The following is a 14,105-nucleotide window of genomic DNA, read 5'->3' as shown; positions in this document are numbered from 1 at the left end:
TTTATTGTGTATCAGGCTGTACCAGTGTCATACAGTCTCTTCCCTAAGCTATCTGCAACAGCCTGAAGTGTGCAAGATGTAGGCTAAACAGTAGGCTACAATAAGTACCCAGACTCCATCTGTAAGTTGTAAACAAAATAAGACAATCAGCTATAAAACTTAAAATAGGCCTACAGCATCTCTTATTTCTGAAAGTGCAAATTACATAGAATAATGATTTTTAAAAATCCACTTAAGCAAGACCTTTAACATCTGTGTTTAGTTGTATATGGAAGGGTCTACAATTTGCCTCAATATTTTTCAGTGTGTGTACAGTAATAATCTACCCTACTAACTATGAAAATATCACACTATTTTGCCTTCTTTTAAAAAACGAAATTGCTCCTTTCATTTCATAAACAGACTACAACTAAGTCACATGACTTTGCCCTTCGACGTTAACTCACCGTAGCATGGTTTGTTTATTAGCCTGGTTAGCGTTGACACTTACTGTCTATGCACTTAACACTACCAGCTCCTCATGTGAGAAGTTACAAGTTACCCCAACATAAAGGTAATTACCACGCGATTTACATGGCTTTCTGTCATTACGAAATCATTTAATTTAAGACATAGGTTTTGGCTCTGTTTGTATGTGTATCCAAAGACTGGTGAAGCGCAGGGGAAGTTTTTTTTTTTTTTTTTTCATTTCAGTGATTGGTAGCCTACATCATCTGGGTGATTGCTTCGAATATGTGTAGCATATATTTCCACTCACATACCCAACAACTGCTAAACAACGCCGACACACAGTTTCTTATCCACCACTCTCTCGCCTGTACTACTGTAACTGAAGTTCTCAAACTTGCGAAGAGACCAGCGGTAGTGCTACTATCTCTGACTAACTGACTCGACCAACGACCTGACAAAAAAAACATAGGCGCCAATCAGAGCTTCAGAGCTAAGGCGAGGCTACAGATTAGCGTTAGGTGTCGCTAAAGAACTCCCGTAACTCTCGCTACTTAACAGTAGCCTAATTGCGCATGACATTAATTAATCCGCACACGAGTTTTATGTTTTTTTATACCGTGTATTCTCCGTGTAAATTCATGCACCGAACCGTGACGCCCGTACCGTTTCGGTTCAATACGAATACATGAACCGTTACACCCCTAATGTCTATACACAGCCCTACCTGAATTAATCTGCACCTCTTAATAGGCCTACTAGCACTAAAACTAGGCCTATAACTGGGCATCACATCAGTAGGCTATCGTAAAAGCACCAATATGTCTAAAAAAAAAAAAGTTTTTTAATACTTCAAAATAGCATGATAAATTAACCTTACATTTCATTTTTCAGTAGCCATAATATGAAGTGTGTAGATTTAAACAAAATCTGGGTTGGTTCTTAGCGTGAGCTTTTACTGCCCAAGAAATTGGAACCATGCTCGGAGTTTGAATTCTTGTCGTGAAATTCCACTGGAGCTCCAAGCGGTTTTAACTCTTCGAGTCACTGTACATAGCTAATTTAAATACACTTATGGGGTGGGTGTTTGCGTTTCTTTAGGAAGCCGTCTTGGTTTGTATAGAAATTAATAGGCTATTAATTGACACTCATAAAAGGGCGGATACAACAGGCTTGTTAAAAGAAAGTTTACTGCACACAACGGCTGCCACGTATTTCATTTATTTATTTACTCAATCGCCCGATGGCATAATCAAGTTAATTTCAACAACGTATTTTCTTAACAATATATTATTAAATGTATAACGTTACAGTAATAAGAACATCTGTCTGTCTGAGAGCAAGAGAGAGATAGAGAAGGGGGAGAGAGAAACAGAGAAAGAGAATAAGTTTTCTTTTCACCCTCCTTTTCTTGTACCTTTATGAGGAATCTGGCCCGACTCACTGTCAATCTCCTCATTATTAGTAGAACTAGACATCTGCCTCTTTTCTCTTCAGAGAACCTGTTGCCACCCACCGATCCATGTTGTGGTTCTAACCAGTTCTTCTAACCGTTAGCGCTTAGCGGCACTGCACTTGAACGTCACAGCCTAGCGCCACTAGCCTTTTAGTCACACAATAATCACACAATAACTACTATTTAATTTACATTTAAATTTGATATGAATATACATATTCTTAGAATATATGTTAGCATTTCCTGGTATAATAAAGGTTTAAAAAAATATTATTTTATATTTTATTTTGCTTTTCCACGGACCACCTGCAGTACCCTCACGGACCACTAGTGGTCCGCGGACCACAGTTTGGGAATGACTGATTTAGGCTACCAATCACTGAAACGAGGGGAAAAAACTTCCCCTGCGCTTCAGCAGCCTATGGATACACATACAAATAGGGCCAAAACCTATGGCTTAAATTAAATGATTTCGTAATGACAGAAAGCTATGTAAATCGCGTGGTAATTACCTTTAAGTTGGGATAACTTGTAACTTCTCACATGAGGAGCTGGTAGTGTTAAGTGCATAGACAGTAAAATAAAGTGTAAAACGCTAACCAGGCTAATAAACAGACCATGCTACGGTGAGTTAACGTCAAAGGGCAGTCACGTGACTTCTAGTTGTAGTCTTTATGAAATGAAAGGAGCAATTTCGGTTTTTTTTTTAAAGGCAAAATAGTGTGATATTTTCACAGTTAGTAGGCTAGATTATTACTTTACACACAATAAAAAAAATATTGAGGCAACTTGTAGACCCTTCCATATACAACTAAACACAGATGTTGAAGGTCTTGCTTAAGTGGATTTTTAAAAATCATTTTTCTATGTAATTTGCACTTTCAGAAATAAGAGATGCTGTAGGCCTATTTTCAGTTTTATAGCTGATTGTCTTATTTTGTTTACAAGTTACAGATGTACTGTATTGTACTGTTTAGCCTATCTTACACACTTCAGGCTGTTGCAGATAACTCAGGGAAGAGACTGTATGACACTAGGTGGTACAGCCTGAGACATGTACAAAAAAAAAAATGCTTTCTGCATTTTTGTTTTGCTTTTCCCTCCATTGTACCGATCTCGTACCGAACCGTGATGTCCGAACCGAGGTATGAACCGAACCGTGACTTCTGTGTACCGTTACACCCCTAAACGATACTGATTAAAAAAACGATAGATCCAAGTACGGTGACAAATCTCATTTGAACTCTCCTCCATTATTTGCTAGACATCCAGAGCTTGATCCAAACCAAAATCGCTGCAAAACGTTTTCAGGAAATACTTGTATTACACGCGAGAAACACAAAGACGTGCATTTGTAATGACGCGGAAGCGATGCAATAGTTTTGCACAAATTGAAGCAGGATAGCAGGCCTACACCAACTCTTGAAAAACGTTCACGTGTGATGAAGTCATGGGTAGGCTATGTTATTCACCCATTCTGATTCTGAAGGAGAATATCCTGTTGGAGATTATGATCGATCGTCTATTGACAGTGATGGTCACGATGTGAATGGAGGTGCGTTTTTTCGCGTATACCACGGTGTCCACTAAGCATACCTAATTAAGCATGCTAAGCATGCATAAACACTAAGCATGCTTATTTCGACCCTCTGTCCAACATAGCTTGGAGGTTGCAGTGGTAATTGTGATGATAGTGTCCGTAATGGACGTGGTACAGACAGCAGGGGTTGTAGAAATAGGGCTCTGAAGAACTACAAAGTCACCCGCGATATAGGAACTGATTTGACCAGGATACTTTATTGTAGGCCTTGTGGATATAGGCTAGTAATAGTTTACTATCGTTGGTATACATCTTAGGTGTTTTCCTGTTAATTTGTTATGTGGGTAATATGACAAAAAAGAAAGTAAATCTACTCAACTATGTTCATCCAGTATTTACTGAAAGGTGCATAATTTGCTTGCCATCCAGTGGCAAATTAGATGGGTAAATCCTACAACTTTTGTTTATACTCAAAGATTTTTACATTTATAGTAGGACTTTATCTCTGACCACTTTCAAGCCATGGCCTTTTGAAATTTTGATATACAAATCCAATGGTTGCTTTCTTAACCCTGACGCCTAGTTTGCCAGGTTTAAAACAGTTGAGAGGAAACTATTTTTATTTGGTGTGAAACACACACATAGGCCTACCTGTTTTTATGCTTTTTTGTTTGTTTTTATCATTTGTATTAATATTTATTTAATCATTATTTTATTTATAAGCTAAGGTTGCTAGCACAGGTGTCTAAAAATAGATAAAAAGTCTTGCACTTTCTGTTTGTAGTTTTGTGTTTGAAAATACAGTATTTGAAAAAAAAAAACATTGCATTTTAGGAAATAGCCGTTCTTTTTTTGTATTATTCTTAACACTGACGTGGCCCTCCAACGAGATGACATTGGCAGAAGTGGCCCCCAGCTCATTTGAGTTTGAGACCCCTGCATTACAATGACCAAGATAACTAGCTAGATTAACTATCTGAACAACACGGCCACTATGATATAATTTCATGGAGTGCTGAAATGTACTATTTTGGACCATTTCTGAACTGTGAAACTGTGAAGAAAATATGCTTTGTGGATGGGCAATATCAGAACTTATTGCAATATTATACCTATTCCACCTGTGTGTGCATGGTTAAAATTCTGAAGTGGAAGTTTAGGCTACAGCACAAACATTTCCATCCATAGATAAGAAATTAAGTCTAACCTCTGAATTTCTTTTCAAAGTGCACCAGATTGATGCATTTAAACGTTAAAATATACCAAATTTTCTTACGGGGAGCATGCCCCCGAACACCCCTAGGGGGTCTTGTAGAGATCTAGTCTAGTGATGCCCCTGGGACAGTGTCCCCGTTTTAAGTTTACAATGATCAAAACGTTACACGTTTGGTTTTACGCTTCTCAACTGAAAATGTCCCCGAATTTTGTCTCAGAAATCTGGTCACCTTATACACACACACTCAAATCGAGGTATGGAACCGTGGTACAAAAATGAAAATGAAAACCATATACAAACCGAATGGTGAGCCCTAATTGGCATCCCAAGTTGCTCCCCGAACAATATAATAAGTCACAGGGGATAGGAGTGTCTGCTAAATGTAAATAGGTGCATCCCAAAATAAGTATATTTAAATAATATTAATTATTAAGTAATTAAAGAAAACAGTGACCATACAGTGCAGATATGTTCCGTTAGACCTAACGTAACGTTACACTAGTAAATCGATCGCTAAGTTAAAGTTATGTTAATCTTTTCGTTGGTACAGCTAGACGCAAAATTAATGTATGGCTAACTTCAATGGTAACGTTGACGTTATCAACCGAATGGAAAACATTTCTTACCCTTTCACGACGAAAAATGGATCTTCCATAGACATTTTGTACGTAGTGGCAGACCCTTTATGTTGAAACCTTAAATGCTCGCCCCTGCCCGACTGCAATCTTCACGGTAAGAAAACACAACTATACAATGTTTACATGTAATACTGATCCTCTTTTTTGAACACCATGACCCACCGAAATTGCATCCGGTTCATGAGTTCATATATAATATAGAATTTACATTTATACTGAGTTTTATTGAAAGCATTTCAGAATATATACTTCAAACTTTTTAATTATTATTTTTTTGTTTCTGAACTTTAGTAAATAATGATAGTAGGCTAGTGTTTCAAAAGTAGAGCCAGAGAATGTGGTAGAGCACTGAACCAGAGAATGTCTGTAGACGGTCTCTGACCTGGCTCTGACTGAACGTTCAAACCGGACGTAGAAAGGAGTTAGCGAATGTGGCTAAACGTTAGCCTAAATTTCAAAATTAAAGTCCCGCGAAAACAGCGGTTTACAGGAAGAAATTTAGAATAATAGACCTCGACAGTCACGCCCACAGCCGACAGCCAGGAAGTAAGAATCCAATACAATTTCTCCATTGACAATTGGGGTATAAGCCATAAAAACATAACTGTACACAATCATTTCTATTGTCAATTTCAGCTGGTTTGGAAATTGGACTAATTTAACATTATTTTTCCCCCTTTTTAAATGTATTTTCTTTTTTTACTTTTTATTTATTAATTTGTTTTGTTGTCTGTCTTGTATGTCTTGGTGTCACGGGTACACTGGCGACTACGCTGCTTCATCCGGCATCTTTTGTCTTTTTGTTATGTGTCTTGTTTGTGGAGCGCTTTGGGTTGCACTCTGTGCATGTTAAATGCGCTTTAAAAATAAAACTGACTTAACTTGACTAGACTTAAAACCAGGTACGGCTGGACTAGCGTTTCATATACAAGCCAGAAGTTCATGGGGCACCAATCTTGTTTTGAGATTAATGTCTTTTATTCGCGATGTCTTGGATAAGTACTTCATTACCCATAATCCTGAACAATCCCACTATCCCACAGTGATGCCTCTGATTGGTGGAAAGTCTGTTACGATAAAGTTTGAAAGTTTCTAGACAATCGCTGACCAAGATGGTGGATATGGCTCTATAAAACAAAAATCTTAATGTGATTAAAAACTTTCTAGACGAACATTACTTGTATCAACAAGGATTGTAGTTTATTATTTTAGGATTGATTTTAAAATCCTCCTTATAACCTATTACGTTACATGGTTTGGCACCTGACTATTTAAAAGATTTATTAATGAAGATATACAGGGGTCTTTATACCTCGACTAATGCTGCTTTCCAGTAGTCTTGCAAATCATCGTACACTCACCCGTACAACATGTACCAATGAGTGGCTTTAGGAACGCCTTTCTCTCGAGCCACGAGGGGCATTAGCAGGAGGCTAGTCATTGTTATTGTTTTGTGCTACATGTAGCCTCTAGCTAAACGGCTGGAAAACAAATTGTTACATTGTATTGCAGGCACAGCAAGACCGTGCAATGCATGAATTGGTGAACGGATTGAAGCAGCAATGTAATCTAGTGTGTAAGAGCATTACATCAACTTTAACATAACCAACACAGTAGACATGCAAAAAAAAATACATGTCATCTCATCTCAACTATGGGCGCAGCCATGTTTGTTGTAAGGTCGTACGTGCACCTCGGGGTACCCTCAAGTACTCCGAGGTAAAGTGGGCGTGCCTGCCCAAAATGGCGCAAGAAAGCTGGGTAATTTACACTTTCCAACTCGGGCGGCGGATTTACGAGACATCTCGAAAGCAGCATATGTTGATGTTGCCTATAAACAACAATTCATGTTCATAGAAACAACAAGGTCACTAAAACATAATATATTTCATATTGCAGCATGTAGCCTAAACCTTAGCTACCCTGGCTAGTCTTACAATGAAATGCAATGTCGGAAATGCTAATGATTGGCCTGTCGGCTACCTGAAAAAGTGTTTAATTAAGTACTTAAACTTTTGAACTAGCTGATAGCCCAATTAGCTCATTTCGCCACCACCGGCTAGACACGGCAGTCAAATGGTTTAGTGGTTTGGCCGTCCATGTCCCCGAGGCAACATTTCGCTGTTTCAAGGACGAGAACAAGAGTATCCAAAGAGGTGAAAACCACTTTAAATCAGGTCACATTATTGAGTGTAGTGTGTCCGAGAGTCAGCTTGTGGGTTTTGTAAAGGCCAGCACACATGGGCTGTTGCGTTCACCAAAAGCTAAGTTTGTGCTAACCCATTCACACAAATAATAGCCTATGTTATGTTTTCTCCATTGTTAACGTGAGATATGTCTCCATGTAGGGTAGTGTAGTGATAATGCATAAGGTAGCCAATGTTCACGTCACATGAGCCAGCTGCTTCTGTAGGCTAAAAGTATTTCTGAAAACATATAGCCCAGAGGCCTCAGGTGGTATTAAGGCTCCCCTGACTGTAGCCTTCATATTGTATGAGTCATATCTTCTTCATGCATTTAATGAACATTTTGTATAATAATTCACAGCAAGTTAATAAACTGAATATGATGGTGGTCCAAGAGCAGACCATGCACCGGTCCATGCATCAGACCGACAGCCTGAGCGGTGATGGCAGTCGTACGAAGCACTGCACCATTGCTAACATTAACGTTAACCGCTTTCACCAAAGACTTGCTAATGAGGAGACAGAGCACTCAAAAAATCCTCCATAGAAATGCATTGGGTTAGTTTGTAACGCCAATATGGCAGTCGTCTACAGATATCAAATCCCTTCCCATATCACACATCCCCCACATCGACATGTGAATACATTGAGCTAATCATGTGCTGTGTTGTGAATACATTGAGCCAATAATGTGGTGTGTTGTGAAGACATTGTGCCAATCATCTCGCCTGGAGCAAGATGAAGCCTTGCACACGTGCGTTTCTGCCGAAATAGATGCCTGATAAGTGCTCAAAAACCGTTGCAATATGGCCGCCAAGTGGAGGGACTTGCCTAAACGGACTTTGCTTTCACACACGATACACAATGATAAATATAAAATCAAATATACAATACCTATACAAAACACTATTATTTACACGATTACCACTGAAAGAACTGCTATTAACTACACATTCACTATATCAAAATCACTGTTTGGAGGAAAAGGTGTGTGTGGTTTTCGCCAGAATGGAAGTTGTTCAAATGGCTTTTTTATTTCCGAGCTTAGGGAATATGGGAGTCATGGGAGGCAGTTGACATGATGTAACACCGGTGTTACATGTCAATTTGCCGTCCATGTTAACTTGCTGCGTTGATGATGTTTCTTCGACAGATGTGGCCGTTTGCTGATTTGTCACTTTCTGATATAAACTGGAGATGAATACAAATCAGTGTTTCCTCTATGTTGATTTGTGGCGGCCCGCCACGGTTTAATTTTCTTCCCCCACGGTATCAGAAATGGGGCAGACGCACAATAGTCGCAGTTGCCTTTTAAATGATCCTGCCGACATTATGCACCCCCGTTGGCGGCCGCTAACGTTGCAATTTAACAACAAGCAGAACTATTCAGAGGTTTGGGGCTGTCCAGTTTAACTCCACATAGTGTGTTGATGTGCTTATTGTCCAAACGTCCAAAAGCTTTCTTCCGAGTCACTATTAAACAACACCTCCACCAAAAACGTCACAGCGGTGGGTCCGTTTTAATAAGACAACGTTCAACTTGTCAGTTCTGACAGCTCACGTCCTGATATCAAACATCTGGAAACATTAAAACGATAAGTGAGTCACTAATATAATACAAATGGGAAATAGTCTATAGATGTAGTAATAGATGTAATGATGTTAAAGTAAATAGTTGTGTTGTATGACACGGAAAAGTTGCGGCCCGCCGAGCATTTTCATCCGGCCCGCCGAGCATTTCATTTGGTTATCAGGCTGCTCGCTATTTTTTTCCTGCGATAGAGACGACGTTGGTTAGCCTCACTGCAAACTGCTTTTCATTCTCCTTAGAGAACGTTTGCAATGTCAATGTCAAAACATCATGTTAAATAGAGATAACATCATGTTAAACTAAGTTAACTCTTAGTTATCTCCTTTGCAGCAGATCTAACGTGAACATTATGCGATCCATTTAATTGGGAACGCGTCTGCACTCACGAGAGGGAGAGAGAGCCGCAGGTTCCAGCTGGCTTGTCATTGTTGATAACTGATATCTCCTTCTTATAAGAAACTTTTAAAAGGAAATCATGAAGGCAACAGTAGTTCCCACTACTGACCATTTAAAAACTGTGAGAGGGCCCAGCCTTAGGTACAACACTAGCCATAGCGGTGCAGGCAGAAGATCATTGAGAAATAAACGTGAATTAAAGCGACTGTCTTAAAGCGACAGTGCACAATTTATACATTTGTTAAACTGCATAAAATTAGCAGTATTTTTAAGCAATTAATATTTTAAAAGAAATACTTTTCATACTAAATTATAGGCTATAAAAACAATAGTTTTTTATGTATGTGTTGTTTGTTGTGCGGCAATTTTCAAAACCCAATGTGGCCCTTGAGCCAAAAAGTTTGCCCACCCCTGATCTAACAGCATGTATGCTACTCAGCATCAATGGACCACCTCTTTCTGAAATTCCCTATAACCGAGCCTTGGAGTTATTTTTCCAAAAGAAAAATTAAATGTGCACAGCAAGGCTTCTTTGAATTTTGGTTTCCCCACGAAGAATTTCTTGTAAAATTCATTTTGCAGACCTGTTGTAGATTCTCCAAAAATACAGTTCAATCACAACTGAAAATAATGCCTCATTGAATAGAGTGTGTGAATAGAGGTTAATAAATATAATTGTTTGTGTTGCAGCGAAGTGTCAGTTGTCAGTTCCGTGGTGCTGGGACGGGGGGGGGAGTGTTCGGACGGGCCTGCCCCCACTGCTTAAAAAAATCCTAGAGGAAACACTGCAAATAGCCTATGCATGACATATTTACATGTCAAACATGTCCTTGTAGCACAACACATTATCCTGGCCGCATGAGCCAATGTATGAACAAATTGTTGAGAAAACTAGATGTCCTGCACATTCTCTCTGCAAAAATAAATCATGCTTGTCAATTTGTCTTCTACTCCATCCCCCTTTCATAGAGAAGAAAATGGCAGTGACAGAAACAAACTCATTGGTCAAACATTTGACAAAGCAGCACCAGTCATGGTATAATTTCTTAATGTGAACTTCTAAAGCAGTGTTTCTCAAACTTTTTCAGACGAAGGACCACTTAAAGTAACACCAAAGAGTTTTTTGTACCTTAAAATAATCGTTTCAGTGGTTCATCAACTCGTAACAGGGTGAACATATGCCTACATTCTGTAAAGCGCCATGATACATGTGTTATGTTTTGGCGCTCTATAAGCACAATAAATTGAAATTGAAATTGAACGGCAATTCTGCATTCGCTTTCGCGGCCCTCTATCGGCTATAACCGCACTATGTAAGTTTGCCAGATCGGGTAGCGGATCTGTAGTTTCGGTGCCGTTTGAGTAGTATAGTCTATAGTATACTACTTAAACGGCACCGACAATCAAAAAATCCAGTGGAAACTATATGGCAGAAGTGTGTAGGCCAATCTGCCCACCAGCTTTTTCAACTTCGCTACCTACAGATGTTTTACCGGTATGATATTTCGAAACGCCATGTTATTCCCCATAGACAATCCACGCCCGGAAGTTGGATGGATACGGAAGTAACGGAGGCGGGACTTATTCTGGAGAGGTCTATTGCTCTATGCTGTTCTATGGTGCTTTCTGCCTCTTGGTTGCGCACGCATGATTTCGTGACGTTCCATAGAAATCCACAATAGGCCTACTCACTGAACCACCTTGCTTATTGTCTTTGCACTTTGCTTATTGTGTCAGAGGATTCATATGATTTAAACTGGGATATAGACAGTGTTGCAGAACTATTTGGATTTACATACAAGTTGGTTCAATATTGCAAACAACTCATCTATTATATTTTACCATGTCTGCTCGCGCACCACACTTTGAGAAACACTGTTTTAAAGTGAACGCTGCACACGCAGTTTGTTGTTTGTTATGCACAAAGGTTCAATAGTGTAAAGGAGCAGGTATCCCAGAGGCAAAGATTTGTGTTAGGCTATATTACTGTGTGCATGTGCATGTCAGTATGGCAGTGAGTGAGCAACTCCACGGATTTTTTTGTCAACGTCAGATAATCTACTTCCCAAGAACAAATTGACTGTCCAGATTGCCCAAATCATGCTGTCTGACATTAGCCTCAATCCGATTTTGATGAAGTGGTAGGCTAGGCCTATGGCCTACAAATGCTTAAAAAGAGACTAAATCACATTTTAAACACATTTTGTCATAAACTCACAATGAAAACAATGAGAAAAAAAATCCATCCTTGAATGAAAGCTAATTTATTCTGAGAAATAAAAATAGCCAACCCCATAAACAAATATAGGCTACCATATTTTAACAAAAACACAAGTGACACAATTATTGGCATTCCATATGTGTGCCTGATGGCGGATAGAACCAAATTTCATGGCTCTGGATCAAACTAACCATATAGCCACAACATGCACGAATTACAAAACGTGCAAAGTCTTGTGTTTTCTGATAAGACACCTTCAGACAGAGGATGGCGTGGCGTGACATGCGGGAAGCAGGAAGACACGACAACCAGCACGACAGTTGGGTAAGTGATAGGTTACGGCGGAAACTGGTGGGGGAGTGGTAGTGGTAGCCTACCCCGTCCCAAAGGACCACTTTGCAGCATAATTAATCGTGTTACTAAGGAAACCGCGTACAGCGGGATGTAAAAGGATGCAGCCTACCACTGAGAGAGCCTGTTGGGAGATGAGGGAGCGTGGATATAAAATGCAGGGAGAACACAGCTTGCAGACCACGGAGCTGACACTCTTTGTCACTTGTCTCGTCTCATCAGGACACTGCGAGGAAAGTTCGTAGCCTGTGGTCCAACAAAGTCCAACAGCTTTAGAGCGATGCTCCATAATCACATCACACAAACGCTCTCTAATAGGTAAGGCTAGTTCACGGGATATGCTATTCACATTTATCCATATTTTGTCGAAACCTAGCCTAGGCTACTAATTTCACTCTGTGTATGCAAATGAATATTTCAGGTCAAATAATTAGCTGTCTCATTTCTGTTTCAGCGGATACCTTGGAGAGCACTTTGGCACAAATTCCAGTCGCATGAAGCGTAACGCACCTTACGAAGTTGAAATCACAAACGGTAGGAGCATTTTAGATCTCACGGAGGCATTGGTAGGCTACAGTGTTATGTTTTTGTGTTGTCTACATCAGAATGCAACAGTCATATTCAACACAGAACATTATTCTCCCCTGAAATCCTAAAGTAATTTAGCAGAATTTACAATAGGCCTATGTGTTTTTGATTGAGCACGTTTAGTTGGTTCATAGATTAATTTTAATATGTGTCATATGATGCCATTTTTAAAGGTTACAAAATATTTTAACATACTGGACCTGGTTCTAGTGTATGTTTCAAGAAAATGTTTTGTGTGTGTGTGTGTGTGTGTAAAAAAGTGCAACTGTTATGCCTATAACGATCAGTTCATTAATCTGTTCATGACCAAAACTAAGTCTGAAAAGAGATTATGAACACCAGGCAGTGTTTTTGAGCCATGTAGTTCTGGTAACCTACTTTCCCATTGACAACGGGTAGCAGTGTTTTATTAGGAGCAACTTTATTAGGAGCAAATTCAGTCAGAACAGAACAGTCATGTGATTGCATTGGTCAAAAAGTTGCCATAAGTGCAACTGTTATGCCTATAACGATCAGTTCATTAATCTGTTCATGACCAAAATTAAGTCTGAAAAGAGATTATGAACACCAGGCAGTGTTTTTGAGCCATGTAGTTCTGGTAGCCTACTTTCCCATTGACAACGGGTAGCAGTGTTTTATTAGGAGCAACTTTATTAGGAGCAAATTCAGTCAGAACAGAACAGTCATGTGATTGCATTGCTCAAAAAGTTGCCATCATGACCTTCTCTATTTCTTTTTTTAACAGGTTCTCAACCAAAGATTGTCCGTCGGATCTTCACAAACAGCCGTGAGCGCTGGCGTCAGCAGAATGTGAATGGAGCATTTGCTGAACTCCGCAAGATTATTCCCACACACCCGCCTGACAAGAAACTTAGTAAGAATGAGATTCTTCGCCTTGCCATGAAATACATTAACTTCCTTGCCAACTTGGCGAGTGATCAGAAGGGGTTGATGTTTGAAGGGGTTGATGGCAAGGTACCTAAAGATAAAGAGACAGACAACCTAGGCAAGGTGAGAGAGAAGCTGATGCAGGACATGCTATCTCCCAATTCCAGTTGTGGGAGCTTGCTGGATGAAGAGAGCAGTCCCGAGAGCTTCTCTGAGGAGGTGGATTCCTACTTGGAGACGTGGTCCACGTCACAGGGACACAGGGACAATCAACAATTATATAATCTAGTGCAAAGAAAGGAGTAGAAATGATTAAAAAAAAAAACATGTCTTATGACAGAATATAAAATCCCTGCAATGCAGTCATGGTCAGTAACTGACTTAGTAACCCTTTGAGAACTGTTTTTTCAATGCATTGAGGAGCTATGTACTTCTGCTGCTATGAAATGTCACAATGTAGGCTAACGCATTTTAAAGTGCAGTTCCAACTAGGGGTGTTACAATATAACAGTCCAGTATGGATGATAATGGTATTTACAAAAACAATGATCAATATTGTGTTAATAATAAAAATATGTTCATATTGT

At 39.4% G+C, this 14,105-nt stretch overlaps 2 protein-coding genes across 3 annotated transcripts in view; one reads left to right on the top strand and one right to left on the bottom strand.

The window, feature by feature from the left end:
* stx6 (syntaxin 6) overlaps positions 1–5,572 on the bottom strand; it is a 41,281-nt gene extending 35,709 nt beyond the window's left edge. Inside the window, exon 1 of one of the 2 annotated variants that reach the window (XM_076277796.1) lies at positions 5,286–5,572. In XM_076277796.1, coding sequence (XP_076133911.1) covers positions 5,286–5,320 — 35 coding nt within the window. In that variant the 5' untranslated portion in view covers positions 5,321–5,572. The remainder of the gene's footprint in view (positions 1–5,285) is intronic. The other variant, XM_076277795.1, reaches the window with a different exon arrangement.
* Positions 5,573–11,896: 6,324 nt separating this feature from the next.
* On the top strand, positions 11,897–13,824 carry tal1 (T-cell acute lymphocytic leukemia 1). The gene is made up of 4 exons (XM_076279227.1): positions 11,897–12,015; positions 12,265–12,360; positions 12,497–12,576; positions 13,376–13,824. Exons 1-4 carry the CDS (start codon positions 11,897–11,899, stop codon positions 13,822–13,824), a joined length of 744 nt encoding a protein of 247 aa, XP_076135342.1.
* Positions 13,825–14,105: the final 281 nt, after the last annotated feature.

The sequence above is a fragment of the Alosa pseudoharengus genome, unplaced genomic scaffold, assembly GCF_046254945.1.
Source record: "Alosa pseudoharengus isolate Yale_2024_CS ecotype anadromous, Long Island Sound unplaced genomic scaffold, YU_APseudo_1.1 YU_APseudo_1.1_scf_11, whole genome shotgun sequence".
In the NCBI taxonomy this organism is placed as follows: domain Eukaryota; kingdom Metazoa; phylum Chordata; class Actinopteri; order Clupeiformes; family Clupeidae; genus Alosa; species Alosa pseudoharengus.
Note: the sequence above shows the minus strand (reverse complement) of the source record. Positions and strands in the feature narration are given on the sequence as shown.

Bases quoted from the DNA above. Each gene is read 5' to 3' on its own strand.
- tal1 (XM_076279227.1), top strand. From the start codon at position 11,897: ATGCACGAATTACAAAACGTGCAAAGTCTTGTGTTTTCTGATAAGACA. The intron at 12,016-12,264 runs GTAAGTGATAGG...TCGTCTCATCAG, and splicing joins ACAACCAGCACGACAGTTGG to GACACTGCGAGGAAAGTTCG. The intron at 12,361-12,496 runs GTAAGGCTAGTT...TTTCTGTTTCAG, and splicing joins ACACAAACGCTCTCTAATAG to CGGATACCTTGGAGAGCACT.